The sequence below is a fragment of the Pongo pygmaeus genome, chromosome 1 (assembly GCF_028885625.2).
Source record: "Pongo pygmaeus isolate AG05252 chromosome 1, NHGRI_mPonPyg2-v2.0_pri, whole genome shotgun sequence".
NCBI classification, from domain to species: Eukaryota; Metazoa; Chordata; class Mammalia; order Primates; family Hominidae; genus Pongo; species Pongo pygmaeus.
Window position 1 is genome coordinate 195,258,745 of NC_072373.2, and position 17,637 is coordinate 195,276,381.

The 17,637-nt window shown below is 42.2% G+C and overlaps 1 protein-coding gene across 7 annotated transcripts in view; it reads left to right on the forward strand.

Moving 5' to 3' along the window:
• Window positions 1-17,637, forward strand: part of KIAA0319L (KIAA0319 like) — a 123,521-nt gene that overhangs the window by 82,857 nt on the left and 23,027 nt on the right. For 5 of the 7 annotated variants that reach the window (XM_054496304.1, XM_054496315.2, XM_054496297.2 and 2 more), the window contains exons 6-9: window positions 3,621-3,718; window positions 7,884-7,971; window positions 11,865-11,957; window positions 14,121-14,253. In XM_054496304.1, the coding sequence (XP_054352279.1) occupies window positions 3,621-3,718; window positions 7,884-7,971; window positions 11,865-11,957; window positions 14,121-14,253 (412 nt within the window). The remainder of the gene's footprint in view (window positions 1-3,620; window positions 3,719-7,883; window positions 7,972-11,864; window positions 11,958-14,120; window positions 14,254-17,637) is intronic. The other 2 variants (XM_063665971.1, XM_054496326.2) reach the window with 1 other exon arrangement.

A 17,637-nucleotide genomic window follows, 5' to 3' on the forward strand; every position in this document is an offset into this window, starting at 1 on the left:
AGTTACAAATTTATATTAGCAGTCATCTTGAATAACTTCTTTCCAAGTTCTACGTCTGCTATTTACTGGTTGTTTGGCCAAAATAAACAGATTAATCTGAGTCTCAGTTTCTTTCTCTTAAAATGGATATAAATACAACATAATAAATATGTTCTGTATTAATAAGCATCACCTATATGCTAGGCACTAAACTGGTAACTTATCTACTATCTCATTTTGCCGTTAAAGTAATCTTATGAGGTAGGAATTATTATCCCCATTTTATTGAGAAAGAAATGGAAATTAAGAGAAGTCATTTACTTAGATTCACACAGATAAGAGTGGCTCAGCTGGGATTTGAACCCAAGCTTGACATCAAAGCCTATGATCTCAAACCCTACATTATATAGTACCTCTCATATTCCATAAATATTTGTGCATACCCGGGTTATATCCTATCCTCACAGGACCGTTGTAAGGACCATTGTTTCCCATAGTGAGAACCCTGTCCCTGGGGGAAAAAAGATAAGCCTAATGTGATATACAGAATTCAGGTTTATAAAATATATAAAGTATGGATGATTAATTCATTATTTAAGAAAACTTTTGTAATATGAACATTACTTTCACCTTTGAAGTATATGTTAATATACCAAAGTTTGACTTACAAACACATACGGGTTCTCTCATGTCATGTATTTATGACATGAGTGGTACATACTTTGATGGAAATTGAGTGAGTTGGGTTTATGTTATTCTCATTAAAAGGTTAGCCAAGTAGAATGTCCTTCCCTATTTAGGATGGGGTCCTTCCATTTTAGGTACACACATCTCCAATACAGTATTCTTAATTTCTAGGTCTAATACCAAATAGCATATTAATGCAAAAAGTACTTTTCCAGAAGCAAAACGCTCTGTCTGTTCTATATTTCTGCTCTCAAATTGAGGTTTCCTTATCAATTCATTTCACATTCCTCTAGAGAAGCTTTTTCCTTTCTTCCTCTGGTGACAAGTTCAGGTGAATGGGTTTAGTGGCCTTTGAAGTTGGCAGTGAGGGACTGCCTTGAGTTGTTGATTACTAGCATTCTTTTGTGAAAGACACGTTTGGCTCTACTGTATTTTCTTTCCTAACCCATATTTGCGTGTACATTTCTGTGGGTTACTATCATTTTGTAGATCAGTGTTTCAAAACACGTTAGTTTAGAAATAGATTCTTTGGCTGGGCACGGTTGCTCACACTTGTAATCCTGGCACTTTGGGAGGCTGAGGTGGGTGGATCACCTTAGGTCAGGGGTTCAAAACCAGCCTGGCCAACATGGCGAAACCCCATCTCTACCAAAAATACAAAAAAAATTAGCTGGGTGTGGTGGTGGGTGCCTGTAATCCCAGCTACTTGAGAGGCTGAGGCAGGAGAATCGCTTGAACCCAGGAGGCAGAGGTTGCGGTGAGCCAAGATTGTGCCATTGCACTCCAGCCTGGGTGACAGAGCAAGACTCTGTCTCAAAAAAAAAGAAAAAAAAAAAGGGCTGGGCGCAGTGGCTCATGCCTGTAATCCCAGCAGTTTGGGAGGCCGAGGCGGGCAGATCACCTGAGGTCAGGAGTTCAAGACCAACCTGGCCAACATGGTGAAACCCCATCTCTACTAAAAATAAGCCGGGCGTGATGGTGGGTGCCTCTAATCCCAGCCACTGGGGAGGCTGAGGCGCGAGAATTGCTTGAACCCAGGAGGCAGAGGTTGCAGTGAGCTGAGATCACGCCACTGCACTCCAGCCTGGGTGACAGAGAGAGACTCCATCTCATTAAAAAAAAAAAAAAAAAAAAAAAGGGAAATAGATTATTTTCTCCTGTCCTCTCTCCAGTTTCTCCCACTTTTATTAGATATGTGAGATGGATGGTTTCAAACTTTCAAAGGTTGGGGGTGATGAGGCAGGACCAATTCTGCATGCTCTTTATCCCTCTCCTGCCCTATGGCAGCCCATTAGGATCCCTCCAGGTCCATTTTCAAAACCACTGTCCAGCTGGGAGTGGTGGCTCATGCCTGTAATCCTAGCACTTTGGGAGGCTGAGGCAGGCAGATCCTGACTTGAGGTCAGAAGTTTGAAACCAGCTTGGCCAACATGGTGAAACTCTGTTTATACTAAAAATACAAAAATTAGCCAGACGTGGTGGTGCATGCCTGTAATCCTAGCCACTTGGGAGGCTGAGGCAGGAGGATCACTTGAACCCGGGAGGCAGAGGTTGCAGTGAGCTGAGATCGCGCCACTGCACTCCAGCCTGGGCAACAGCAAGACTTCATCTCAATCAGTCAGTCAATAAAACAAACGAACGACTGTCCTCAGTCACTGCAACCAGCACTCTAACAGAGTTACACTCAGTTGTTCCTACCTTTGAACATATTTCTGCCTGTGAGGCATAATTCATCCCCTGAGCTTTTCTGTCCTAGGAATATTGTCCTGTTTTGAAATTTATGTTGCTAGCCTTAGCTATTATAAAATTATCTGTTCCCCAACTGTTTTCTATGTGGAAAAGAATTTCCAGCTACAGTTGGAAGAAATGTCTCTGAGTACAAGTCCTGCTTGTGCTGCTTCTTTCCGTCTCCTCTCGTAACGTAACTACTACATACTATATACATTTGTGAGAGCTGTTGGCGCTGACAACTAGCCAAAAAAATTCTTGTTTTGGAGGAGGAAGGAAGGAAGGAAGATCTTGTCTCCCAGGATTATAAAATAAAATTGGTCTTCAGATGAAGGATATCTTGGAATTAGGTTCTGTGTACTGATTTTAACATTTGAACTCATGAAATAAGAAAAAGATGACCACTCTCTGCTAAGCATTTCAGGTTTTTTTCTTTCCCCCTTTTTCTTTTTTACTTTTGGTTAGTAACTTAAACTAAACCTTCCTACCAAAGTCCTCCCTTCCCTAACCAGAAATGCATTTTGATCCAAAAAAATTTAAGACCACTTCTTCTGGGGAGGGATGCCATTTAGATAGGATCCTACCCTTGCCCTACCTAGTGATGTAGTCTGACCTGTAAATGGGGACCATTTAATGCTTCATTTGATTTTAATTAATTTCACTGGGCCTGTTTTAAATGGGCCATCCCCTACCATCTTCTGCAGTGTGTTATTTAGCTCAGCAGGAATGAAGTAGCTCTTTTAAGTCACTAGGGTGTGATGACCTCAGTGAGACGAGCATTGTTAGCACTCTGTAAAAAGCTATTTTTGAACCATGTTATTTAGAAGTCATTGCTGTTCTTTGTTGCAAAAGAAGTTTTGCAAGAAAATGGGCTTTGTTCCCAATGAGTTCATCTATAATGGTTGGTAGGACATGTATTTTCAGTGGTATGCTACACCATGAGCAACCTGGTATTTTTTAGGGAGGATTGGCCCTGAGAGGGTCGGTATAGGGCAGGAATAAGCATTGTTGGGAGAGAGTTGGAAGAAGCCCTAACTGTAGCTGAGTCAGCAGAATTTGCTCTTTCTTTCAGCAGATGGTTTGGTTTCCCTACAGGCTTTGGGGTGAAATCTTAAAAACTAAAGCCTTGTCAAGATCAGAAGAGATTTGTTATTGGCAGGCTATGTGGCTGTCCTCTTTGTGTGTAGGTGTGTGTTTTCATGATTTTTGTAACTGCCCTTCTATAGGAGAAACCTACACCTACGACTGGCAGCTGATTACTCATCCTAGAGACTACAGTGGAGAAATGGAAGGGAAACATTCCCAGATCCTCAAACTATCGAAGGTGAATTTGCCTCCTTTCACTTGCAGGGCAAAGGTAGAGGAGTTGACTGTTTTCTAAAATGAATATCATATAATTTTCTGTCAACACTTAAGTTGTCAACAGTCTTTTAGAAATGAATCCTCCAGAAATCTGACTGGCTGACATCCAGTATTTGTTAGTGTATAATTCTCAAAGTTTCATTTATGGTAAGAAGACTATACCAGCATGGTAGTGGTGGCTGAAAATATACAGTAAACAGCTTTTAAGGCTAACTTAAGGATTTTAGAATTTGGGATAAGCTAGGTTATTTGTGGCCACATGACTGCATACATTGACTCAGCCTTTGTGGGAGTCAGTATAGGTTTTCTCTTTTTTTTTTTTTTTTTTGAGACAGGGTCTTGCTCTGTCACCTAGGCTGAAGTACAGTGGTGTGATCACGGCTCACTGCAGTCTTGACTTCCCAGGCTCAAGCAATCCTCCCACCTCAGCCTCCTGAGTAGCTGAGACTGCAGGGTCATGCCATTATACCCGGCTAATTTTTGTATTTTTTGTAGAGATAGAGTCTCGTTATATTGCCCAGGCTGGTCTTGAACACCTGGCCTCAAGCAGTCCTCCCATCTCAGCCTTCCAAAGTGCTGGGATTACAGGTGTGAGCCACCATGCCCAGCCTACGTACAGTTATTGACAGCTCTGAAATGTTTGTATTTGGCTGGGTGCAGTGGCTCCCGCCTGTAATCCAAGCACTTTGGGAGGCTGAGGTGGGGTGGGACAACTGCTTGAGGCCACGAGTTTGAGAAGAGACTGGGAAACATGGCGAGACCCTGTCTCTACAAAAAATAAAAAATTAGCTGGGTGTGGTGGTTCATACCTGTAGTCCCAGCTGGTCAGGAGGCGGAGGTGGGAGGATCACTTAAACCCAGGAGTTTAAGGCTGCAGTGAGCTATGATCATACCACTGCACTAAAGCCCAAGTGGCAAAGTGAGATCTTTCCTCTAAGAAAAAAGTTTGTATTCTTTGGCCCAGCAGTCTCATTTAGTCATTCATTCTACATCTATTCATTGTACACTGGTTATGTGGCAGGCATTGGGGATTTACCAGTGAATTAGTCATAATTTTAATGTTCAAGAACAATAGAGTCTAGTAGGTGATACTGATAGGAAGCAGGTAATTATAATAGGTGGTACACTAGGTCAGTGCAGAGGGTCATTGAAGCCTTGGAAAGGTAGAGTGGATTTCTTAGAGTGACTGACTTACTGGGTAAAGGGTGAAGGGATAATACTTCAAGCAGAAGAAGCAACACGTCCACTGGGCCAAAAATGAGAGAGAAAATGTGGGGGAAGGGGAATTTATATGTGGTTCTGACTAAGTTGGAAAGATGCAGGGGCCAGATGGAGCAAAAGCCTTATATGCCGGATTAAGGACTTTGAATCTTATCCAGAAGGAATATGGAGCCCTTGAAAGGCTTTAAGCAAGAGAAACACACGTTTAGATCTTCAGATTAGAAAAATCACCTGACTACAGATTAGAGGAGATAAGACTCAAACTATAGAGGTCAGTGAGGAATCTGTTGAAAAATTTAGATGTAAAATAATAGTAGCCTGAGTAAAAGAACTAAATAAGTAAAACTGAAAACCACCAGCCTGGGCAACATGGTGAAACTCTAACTCCACAAAAAATACAAAAATTAGTCGGGTGTGGTGGCACGTGCCTGTGGTCCCAGCTACTCAGGAGGGTGAAGTGAGAGGATCGCTTGAGCCCAGGAGGTAGAGGTTGCAGTGAGCCATGATCATGCTACTGCACTCCAGCCTGAGCAACAAAGTGAGACTATGTCTCAAAAAATAAAAATAAAAACCACCTATTGAATTCATACCATGTGCCATACCCAGTGCTGATTATTTTATACATTTATTTCTTTTAATCTTCGTAACAATCCCAGGATGTAGATATTACTATCTTTTTTACAAATGACAAAACTAAAAACTGGAGAAATGAAGTGATTTGGCCAAAGTTCACAAAGGTATTAAATGGTAGGTTTAAACTGGAGCTTTCCATCTCTAAAGGCCATGCCTTTAATAATTGTGCTATGACAAGTGGTTAAGAACTAAGGTGATGGCAGTGTGGATGGAGACAAGTGAGTAGATTGGAAAAATAATACGGAGTTTGACTTGATAAAATTTGATGATTGATGAACTGATTGGGGATGTTGGGGAAGAGAAGTCTAGGATAATTCTAGCTTTTTGGCTTAGGTACCTGGGTGGATGTTCATTGAAATGAGGAGCACAGAAGGAGAAGCAAGTTTTAAGGAGAAGTTTGCAGATATTAATTCATTTTTGGACAGAGTGAGTTTGAGGTACCTGTGAGACATTTGAATTGAGTTGTCCAGTTAGTAGCTGGGGGAAAGGGACTGGAGGTCAAAAGACAAGTCTGGGCTGGAGAGATGTATTTGCACATCAACCTCAAATAGATGATTTTTGAAGCCACAGCAATAGATAAAATCAGCCAGGGAGAGTGTGCAGAGTGAAGAAATAAGCAGGCTGAGGTTGGAATCCTGGGAACACCCATCATTTAAGGGATGGAGGGTAGAGGAAACTGAAGGAAATAAAGTGTGAGCACAGAAATAAAAGCCAAGAAGAAGAGTGTTACAAAGAGGAAGTAGCCAAAGATGCTACTTGTGGCTCAATTAGTATTTACCCAAATTAAATACTTCAAAAGAAAGAAAAAAAAAACAAAAACATTTGCCTGGAAGATGTTCTACAGCATTAGTCATAATAGTAAAAATTTGGAAACAACCCAAGTATCCAACAATTTGAAATGCTTATGTGAAATTTGACACATTTATTCATATACTGCTCTGTGGTCGTTAAAATAAATATTAGAAAGATTGTGGCTGGGTGCGGTGGCTCAAGCCTGTAATCCCAGCACTTTGGGAGCCTCAGGTGGGTGGATCACCTGAGGTCAGGAGTTCAAGACCAGCCTGGCCAACATGGCAAAACCCCGTCTCTACTAAAAATATAAAAATTAGCTGGGAACGGTGTTGCAGGCCTGTAGTCCCAGCTACTTGGGAGGCTAAGGCATGAGAATCACTTGAACCCAGGAGGCAGCAGTTGCAGTGAGTCAAGATTGCATCACTGCTCTCCAGCCTGGGCGACAGGGTGAGACTCTGTCTCAAAAAAAAAAAAAAAAGATTGTATTGTAGTAGGGAAGGTGTTCATGCTAAATGAATGGAAGAAAGAACAATAGAAAGTTTGATACCTCGATTTTAGCTAGAAATTTGAATACCACTGAAATATGAGCTCCTTGAAGATAGAGATCTTACCTTATTCGTATCCAAACTACAAGCCTAGGACAATGACAGGTACATGATTTGGTTTCAGTAAATGTTTGTTAAACGAATGAGCCATACACAACTGTTATTTTAATATGTGGTCAAGGATTAGAAGGAAATGGAGAAATTTGATGAGTTGATGTGTTATGATAGTGATATGCTAGGTACTTTTTTGATGTTTTTTCTTTTATATTTATAAATTAGTAAAAATCAGGAGGGAAAAATATTCAGATATTTGGGAACTATTTAGTATCTTTACAAAATGTTTTTCTTTGAAGTGATGATTATTTTAATTTTGTAACTCTGTGGAGTGGGATATTGGGGCCCTTAATGTTCTTCTGAAAAGAAAATGGGAGTACAGAGATATTTGAAATCCCTTCTGTTGTTCTAGAGTCAGCTAGTCATAAGATTCACATTAAAAGGTTTTTTGTTTGTTTGTTTTTTGGTTTTTCCAGTTCATTGTTTATCTCTTCAGCTAGTTTACTTTTTCTTGCTGGAGTGCAGTGACATGATCTCGGCTCACTGCAACCTCCACCTCCCGGGGTCAAGCCATCCTTTCACTTCAGCCTACTAAGTAGCTGGGACTACAGGTGTGTGCCACCACACCTGGCTAATTTTTGTATTTTTGGTAGAGATGGGGTTTTGGCATATTGCCCAGGCTGATCTTGAACTCATGAACTCAAGTGATCCACCCGCCTCCTCCCAAATTGCTAGGAATACAGGCTACTTTACCTTTTCCATTTTGGAAACAGGGGAAGGAAAGAGTGAAAGATTCAGCTTGGGAAAGTTCAGATATATCTTATTTTAAATGTAATTCCTGGTCTTTGTGATTGTCTAAGAGATCTTCTCTCACTTCTGCAGCTCACTCCAGGCCTGTATGAATTCAAAGTGATTGTAGAGGGTCAAAATGCCCATGGGGAAGGCTATGTGAACGTGACAGTCAAGCCAGGTATGTTTTCAGCCCTGGCTGTGTCTCCCTTCCTCCCTCTGCAGGACTCCTGAGGAGATAGAGATTTGATTTGGGGTTTTTGATTCTCATTTTTTTTGTAGTATACTTATTCAGCAATTCCTAGTTCAATGTGGTGAATAGTTATAATAGCAAAATACAGACTTTGTTCCAACAGTGCTCTAGTTGGAATGCTGAGCTGGACACATGGCCCACAGTGCAGTGTGGCCTAAGCAATAACTTATCTACCGAGAACTACTTCTTCAAGTGGGCCATGCTGAGAGGGACCATGAGTTGTAATTAACAGACACAGGGAAGCCAAGAGCCTAGGAGAAGCATGCAGAAGGAGAACCAGCCAAGTGACCAGCTCTTTCTGATCTCTTTCCAGAGATGTGGGCCTTTGTACACAGAGTTCCTCATTTAAACACTGCCAGTCTCTTTCACCTTGGTAACAAAATCCTGTCATTCTTTTAAAATGAACCACTGTAGGTAGATCACAGTGCAGTAGGAAGGAATCTTATTTTGCATTTTCAGAGAAATTTAAGAGAAGGTGGACAGTTGTATTAGTACATTTTCATGGTGCTGATAAAGACGTACCTGAGACTGGGCAATTTACAAAAGAAAGAGGTTTAATGGACTTACAGTTCCACATGGCTGGGGAGGACTCACAATGATGGTGGAAGGCAAGGAGAAGCAAGTCACGTCTTATGTAGATGACAGCAGGCAAAAAGAGAGTTTGTGCAAGGAAACTCCCATTTTTAAAACCATCAAATCTCATGAGACTCACTCACTATCACAAGAACAGCATAGGAAAGACCTGCCCCCATAATTCAATTACCTCCCACCAGGTTCCTCCCACTGGGTTCCTCCCACGACACGTGGGAATTGTGGGAGTTACAATTCAAGATGAGATTTGGGTGGGGACACAGCCAAACCATTCCACCCCTGGCCCCTCCCAAATCTCATGTCCTCACATTTCAAAACCAATCATGCCTTCCCAACAGTAAAGGCTTAACTCGTTTCAGCATTAACTCAAAAGTCCACGGCCCAATGTCTCATCTGAGACAAGGCAAGTCCCTTCTGCCTATGAGCCTGTAAAATAAAAGCAAGTTAGTTACTTCCTAGGTACAATGGGGGTACAGGCTTGGGTAAGTATAGCTGTTCCAAATGGGAGAACTTGGCCAAAACAAAGGGGTTACAGGCCCCATGCAAGTGCAGAATCTAGCAGGGCAGTCAAGTCTTAAAACTCCAAAATGATCTCCTTTGACTCCATGTCTCACATCCACGTCATGCTGATGCAAGAGGTGCGTTGCTGTGGTCTTGGGCAGCTCTACTCCTGGGGCTTTGCAGGGTACAGCCTCCCTCTCAGCTACTTTCACAGCCTGGCGTTGAGTGTCTGTGGCTTTTCCAGGTGCACAGTGAAGCTGTCAGTAGATTTACCATTCTGGGGTCTGGAGGACAGTGGCCCTTTTCTCACAACTCCACTAGGCAGTTCCCCAGTAGGGACTGTGTGGGCCTCCAACCCCACATTTCCCTTCTGCACTGCCCTAGCAGAGGTTCTCCATGAGAGCCCCACCCCTGCAGCAGACATCTGCCTGGACATCCAGGTGTTTCCATACATACTCTGAAATCTAGGCGGAAGTTCCCAAACCTCAATTTTTGACTTCTGTGTACTTGCAGGCTTAACACCACATGGAAAGTGCCAAGACTTGAGGCTTGCACCCTCTGAAGCCACAGCCTGAGCTCTACGTTGGCCCTTTTCAGCCATGGCTGGAGCAGCTGGGATGCAAGGCACCAAGTCCCTAGGCTGCACACAGCACTGAGAACCTGGGCCTGGCCCATGAAACCATTTTTCCCTCCTAGGCCTCTAGGCCTCCAGCCCCTGTGAGGGCTGCTGTGAAGGCCTCTCACATGCCCTAGAGACATTTTCCCCATTTTCTTGGTGATTAACTTTCAGCTCCTCATTACTGATGCAAATTTGTGAAGCCAGCTTGAATTTCTCCTTAGAAAATGGGATTTTGTTTTCTATTGCATTGTCAGGCTGCAAATTTTCTGAACTTTTATGCTCTACTTCCCTTATAAAACTGAATGCCTTTAACAGCACCCAAGTCACCTCTTGAATGCTTTGCTCTTTAGAAATTTCTTCTGCCAGATTCCCTAAATCATCTCTCAAGTTCAAAGTTCTGCAAATCTCTAGGGCCGGGGCAAAATGCTGCCAGTCTCTTTGCGAAAACATAGCAAGAGTCACCTTTGCTCCAGTTCCCAACAATTTCCTCATTTCCACCTGAGACCACTTCAACCTGAACTTTATTGTCCATATTGCTATTAGCATTTTGGGCAAAGCCATTCAACAAGTCTCTAGGAAGTTCCAAACTTTCCCACATTTTCCTGTCTTCTTCTGAGCCCTCCAAACTGCTTGAACCTCTTCCTGTTACCCAGTTGCAAAGTTGCTTCCACATTTTTGGGTATCTTTTTAGCAGCACCCTACTCTACTGGTACCAATTTACTGTATTAGTACGTTTTCACGCTGCTGATAGAGACATACCTGAGACTGGGCAATTTACAAAAGAATGAGGTTTAATGGACTTAGAGTCCCATGTGGCTGGGGAGGCCTCACAATCATGGCGGAAGGCAAGGAGAAGCAAGTCACGTTTTACATGGATGGCAGCAGGCAAAAAGAGAGCTTGTGCAGAGTAACTCCTGTTTTTAACACCATCAGATCTCGTGAGACTCATTCACTATCATGAGAACAGCACAGGAAAGACCCGCCCCCATAATTTAATCACCTCCCACCAGGTTCCTCCCATGACGTGGGAATTGTGGGAGTTACAATTCAAGATGAGATTTGGGTGGAGACACAGCCAGACTATATCAACAGTGGTACATATACAGCATAAATTCTCAATGCTCTTTTCTTTGTTGGTAATAGATTTCTTTTCATTCCTTGTACTTTGTAGCCAAGATAATCCTTTCACCTTCTTAAAAATGTGATCAGCATCAAGACCATTTGATCATTTTGCAAAGAAAAGGCCATGGATTTGTAGCACACAGTCATTTGGGTGGACCAGAGTGGTTTGTGACCTTCCCATCACTTAACCCATAGTTAGTTCACATACAGTGAGCTCTAGGATGGTTGAGAAACCACCCATCAGCTTTGCAGCACAGTCTGTGCCAAGGGACGGTTTGATTGCCAAGGCCTTTATTGCCCACAGCTTGTTTGTTGTCTGCCTCTAGTCAGGCCTGGCTGAAAGGAGTCACTTGCTGCTGTAGTAGTTTTCATCAACTAGATAGCACATGAGCATTGAAAGAATACACAGGGCATGGTCTTAGGAATGGTCAGATTTGGAAGAGGCTTTTATACTCCCAAGTGTCTTATGTTAGAATGGCAATCTGGTCTTGTGACTCTCCTGTGTGGTGATGCTTCAATCATTAATTATGTAATGCAGGGGTCCCCAACCCCCAGGCCATGGACTGCTATCGGTCCATGGCCTGTTAGGAACTGGGCTGCACAGCAGGAGGTAAATGGCGGGTGAGTGAGCACTACTGCCTGAGCTCTACCTCCTGTCAGATCAGTGATGGCATTAGATTCTCACAGGAGGATGAACCCTATTGTGAACTGCACACGCAAGGGATCTAGGTTGTTCACTCCTTTTGAGGATCTAATCCCTGATGGTCTGAGGTGGATGTTTCATCCCAAAACCAAGCACTGCACCCCAGCCCCCAACCCCCACCCTCCGTTCATGGAAAAATTGTCTTCCACAAAACTGGTCCCTGGTGCCAGAAAGGTTAGGGACCACTGATGTAATGGAAATTGATTTATAATCCTCTCAGATACAGCCTGCTCCTGTAATTTCTGAAGCCCTTTTCCCAATATCTTTTGGGTCACTTTCTTGCAGAGCCCCGTAAGAATCGGCCCCCCATTGCTATCGTGTCACCTCAGTTCCAGGAGATCTCTTTGCCAACCACTTCTACAGTCATTGATGGCAGTCGTGAGTACTTGTCTAAGTATGATGTTTTAGAAGAACATTCACCATGTACTCTGGTAGAAAACTCTAGTAGAAGATTTGGGGCCAGCTATGTCTGCATTCTGTTTAGGCCAGTCATCTTGAGCATGTTAGGGGAAGGCCAACCATCTGAAGCAACTGACTGAAAAGCAACACACCAGACAGGCCTTCTTTAAAATCCCCAGGTAGCCTATTTGAAGTAATATTTCCACTTTGAGATGGTAAGAAACTGAAATTATGCATGTAACTAGCATGATTTTAGTTGAAACTCACTGGTTTTCAGATTTGCTTAGTTGGAGTTGCCTTTTTCATTCAGGGAACCAACATTCCTTCCAATCATAGCAAGGTAAGTAATTGGGAGGCCTGACTGAGGAGCTTTTACCCAGCCATCACTTACCTAACAAGATTCTCATCAGCCGCCTCCTGGAGACACAGAATGCACTCCACACCCTGGTCTGGGCTCCTTAACATTTTACTCTTCAGAGTAGTGTCATCCAGTGAGTGACATAAGAGGATTTTTGGGTCTTTGCCCTTAATTGTGACTGTATGGTGCAAGAGGTTTCAGACCTATCCTCTCACCAGTATTTGCTTGTTTCTTTGTTTTGTTTTGATTTTTTGAGACCGGTTAAGGTCCTTTACCCTGACTATCTTGGCAGCAACAATGGTTTTTGGCAGAGGCAGTCACAGCTTTAGCAGAGGACCCTCTAGCAAGGTTAAGCATTTGATGTTGATGGTGCTGTCAAGAAGAGGAGGCTAGGAAGATGATAGTAGGCCAAGAGGGAAGAGAGAGAACAGGAAGAAGCCCTTGTGATAGAGAGTGGTAGAAAGGGCTCACATTATACTGTTTTATTTTACAGTTTTGAATAGGTGAAAGTTAAATAATATGCAAATGTATACAGTGAAAAGAATCATACTATCCGTGTGTCCTAAGTGTCCAGTTTTCCTCCAGATAGCCAATGGTGTTATTATTTTATGTATCCTTTTAGAGATATTTTATACATATATAAGAAAATACATATATAGTCCTTCTGCCTTGTGTTTACACAAATGAAAGCACATTATATGTGCTGTTATGTGTGATGCTTGTTTTTGTATGTTGGAGAATTTTTCTTTTTTTTTGAGACAGAGTTTCGCTCTTCTTGCCCAGGCTGGAGTGCAATGGCACAATCTTGGCTCACCGCAACCTCCACCTCCTGGGTTCAAACAGTTCTCCTGCCTCAGCCTCCCAAGTAGCTGGGATTACAGGCACGCACCATCAAGCCTGGCTAATTTTGTATTTTTAATAGAGACAGGGTTTCTCCATGTTGGTCAGGCTGGTCTCGAACTCCTGACCTCAGGGGATCCGCCCGCCTCAGCCTCCCAAAGGGCTGGGATTACAGGCGTGAGCCACCATGCCTGGCCTGGAGAATTTTTCTTAATCAACATGTAAGATGCTTATTCTTTTTTTAAAAAAATGATTAAGTAGCATTCCATCATATAGATGTATAATTTCATTGTATGAGTTCTTACTTGTTTTCAGTCAATCTCTATTGATAACCATTTAGATTACTTTCATTCTTTTGCTATTACAAACAGTGTTACCATGAATAATCTTGTAAACATGATGTTTAACACATGTACAAGTATATTTGTAGGATAAATTCATAGAAGAATTGCAGGGGTAGAGATAAATATTGCCAAAGTACTCATTATAGAGGTTGTGCCAGTTTATGCTTATACCATGACTAATGAGAGGTCCTCTTTCTCCACACCTGTACCAATATAATGTGTTATGAAATTTTGGTCTTTACCAATTTTATAGGTTAAAAAAATGCTATCTCAAGTGTAAATTAATTTGCATTTCTTTTAAGTGAGGTTGGGTATTTTTTCATGTGTTTAAGAATTATTGCTTTTCCTTTCTTCATACAGTAGTATTTTAACCAGAGGTTGCCTGTGTTGGAGTCCTTGGAAAACTACACAGTGGAATATACATAGAGAGGCAGAATGACCCAGTATTCCTAGGGAAGAAACATTCTGGAGAGATAGTCTGTAATTTCATGAAGTTTTCCTAGCTTCAAATCTCTGGGTAGTTGTCCTGGTTTGTGTAAACTGGATGAGTGCTAAGACCAAGCGTTCTCATGTCGTAACTGATGTTTCTTTATGGTCAAGAAAGCACTGATGATGATAAAATCGTTCAGTACCATTGGGAAGAACTTAAGGGGCCTCTGAGAGAAGAGAAGATTTCTGAAGATACAGCCATATTAAAACTAAGTAAACTCGTCCCTGGGAACTACACTTTCAGGTAAATTAGGATTCAGCTTCAAGTTTACCATAGGCCATTTTTTTTTCCTCTCATGGGTTTTACATTGTTATATGAGTAACTTTGACAAATATCCAATTCACTGTGGAGTTGGTTGATAATACAGCTTTTGGTTCCATTGGTTCTCTGAGCCCTACAGTGATTGTGATTACAACAATGGTAACTTTTTAGGGCAAAGGTTCTTGTACAGTAGATCAGGATCTGCCGCAGTTAATCTTTCTTAAGCCTTATCTGGCAGGTCTCCAAAAATTTTTTTTAGGATTTCTGTTGTTAAATGAAAAGGCCCATCTTCCTTTGCCTTTTCTCAGGCAAAATCTGAAGGACCTACTCTCATTTTTTTCTTCCCTTTGGAAAATGCTTCCTCAGCTTACGATATACCTCATAATCTTTATGTTTGACTAGTGGTTTTCATTCTCTGCTGGGGCTTTTGGGGAATTTGATTCAAAGAAAGTACTTTTGGGGAGCTAGTATTGATATTCTAACGTGATTACTAAAGCTTTGAAGCTGACTCTAGAGTTATCCTCCTTATATTTGCGTAATTCCTTGTATGTTAAAAAGCACTTGTATTAATGTATGAGTATCATACAAACAAGATATATAGATGATACTATCTTCATTTGACAGCTAAGAAAAATGAGGCTTCTCTGAGGTCTCACAGCTGGAACTTAAATGCAGATTTTCTTTTTTTTTTTCTTTTTTTGAGACGAAGTCTCGCTCTGTCGCCCAGGCTGGAGTGCAATGGCACGATTTCAGCTCACTGCAAGCTCTGCCTCCCGGGTTCATGCCATTCTCCTGCCTCAGCCTCCCGAGTAGCTGGGACTACAGGCGCCTGCCACCATGCCCGGCTAATTTTTTTGTATTTTTAGTAGAGACAGGGTTTCACCATGTTAGCCAGGATGGTCTCCATCTCCTGACCTCGTGATCCGCCAGCCTCAGCCTCCCAAAGTTCTGGGATTACAGGCGTGAGCCACCGCGCCCGGCCCTAAATGCAGATTTTCTAATCCTGAAGTCAGGGTTCATTCTACTTCACTCCTTGACTTGATCCATGTATTTTGTTCATACTTCCTTTAATTCCCTTCTCAGTCTGTTCAAGTTTTGCCCATCCTTACGAACCTCCTCAATTTCCATGAGGTTCTCTGAGATCCCTCCAGACAGGAGAGAATATGGCTCTCCTCTTTCCCTGTTGCACTCAGGGCCTCTATGTGGCATTTACCATAGTGTGACAGTTTATTCATGTCTATCTGTCTTCCCATGAATCTGAGATTAACCAAATTTTAGATGGTGCCAGACACAGAAATGAGAATCCTAGCACAATACCTACCATATAAATCAATATGCAACTTCTGACTTAGCAGGATTTCCATTGATTCAACACTTCAGGTGAATGAAAAGTAGCTGCCAGTACAATAAGATTGGAGATTCCATTCTACTTCGCTTAAAATGGAAATTTGAGCTGGTTTTCACCTTAGATTTCTAATATAGGAATTTTTCTATTTACAGAATTCAGCTTGGGCCAGGTTGATCCTTTTAAAAAATAGTAACAATGAGAGCTGATATTTCTTGACCATTTACTATGTGCTGAATACAATTCTGAGCTCTTTGCTGGCAGGATTGCATTTAATTCTGATAACAGATATTATGGTTCTCCTCATTTTACAGATTAGGAAATTATGGCACAAAGAGGTTAAGTAACTTGCCCAAGGTCACACAAACAGTCTAACTCTAGAGTCTAAGCTTTTAACCACAAGGTTGACCTACAGGTTTTTTAGTGGATGGGGTATGAGAGTGATTTTTTTTTTTCCTAGACCTCATTTTAAAAAAAATCTGTGAAATGATATGATTGGATTTGATTAGCATTAAGGTTGTAATTCACTCACCTTTTCATCTCTCTTACTTTTACATGGCAGTAGCCTTTTTCCTCAGACCTATAGTCAGCTGCTGTTTGGTTTCAGGATCTTTGCAGGCAGGCCAGGGACTGTTTGAGGTGAAAGAGAAAATGGGCAGCTGCCATTTTGCTGTCTGTCTGTAAGGTGCTTTTGTCCTGACATAGGAGACAAATGGCGTATGTTAAAAACAAAAAACAGGCTGGGCGCAGTGGCTCACGCCTGTAATCCCATCACTTTGGGAGGCCGAGGCGGGCGGATCACGAGGTCAGGAGATCGAGACCAGCCTGGCTAACACGGTGAAACTCCGTCTCTACTAAAAATACAAAAAAATTAGCTGGGCATGGTGACAGGTAGCTGTAGTCCCATCTACTCAGGAGGCTGAGGCAGGAGAATGGCATGAACCCGGTAGGCGGAGCTTGCAGTGAGCTGAGATCCCGCCCCTGCACTCCAGCCTGGGCGACAGAGCGAGACTCCGTCTCAGAAAAAACAAAAAACAAAAAACCCCAAACCTGTGAAAACAACAGAGAAACTAGGAAAAGAGGCAAAACTTTTGTAAATTTTTCTTTTTCAGATATCTGCTGATTGGTACATGTTTGTGTGTCTGAGGTTTTTGTGCTTTTTTCCTAAAGGCTGTAATACCAAAAATCCCCTTCACACCATAGGTAAAAGGTGAGATTGCAGGATAAAACCTCACTGACATCTGGCCCTGTCTGTGGCTGGTGGTGAGATTTAAACAAACTACATGTCTTTTCTATGCTTTTCCTCTTTCTGTCAGCAAAATGGAAAGATCCCAAACCTCCTTGCTTGCTTATGCTCACATTTTGAGGTGGCATGAGAAGCTTTAGGCTGTTCAGCTGGAAGGCATCATTTAGGTAAAAGCCTGCTCTTACAAATGAACATTTTTTTTTTTTTTTTTCAAATCCTGTGTCTCACTGGCACAAATTGTGGGACTGTTGCGTAGGAGAATTCATTTTCATCTCAAGCTCCTGCCTTACTGGAGCCAGCCCTCCTGGTTCGTCCCGCAGGCTGTCTGCCTAGGATGTCCATCCTTGTGATATGTAAACAGCTGGAACAGGATGATGGGAAAACAGCCTGCTGCAGACAGAGCTTGCACTACATAGTGTAGGGAATCAGGAATAGGGACCAAGAATTACCTCTTCTTAAGATTTGGTTTCTGAGCTTTGGTATCAGAGAACTGAGCTTGCATCTTGGCTTACTATATAGCCCTTGGGTGGGTTACTTAGCCTCTCTAAGCCTCTTATAAAAGTGGAATCAATGATGCCTACTCTATACGGTTGTTATGAGGGCCATATCAGACAATGCTTATAAAGATCTCAGGACACAGATACGTGCAGGCAGCAGCAGAACAAAATGGCGCTGGAGACATATTGCCTGGATCAGAACCTGACTCCACTGCTTTCAAGCTGTATAACCTTGGGCAAGCTTGCTTGCATGTTTGCTTGCTTGCTTGCTTGCTTGC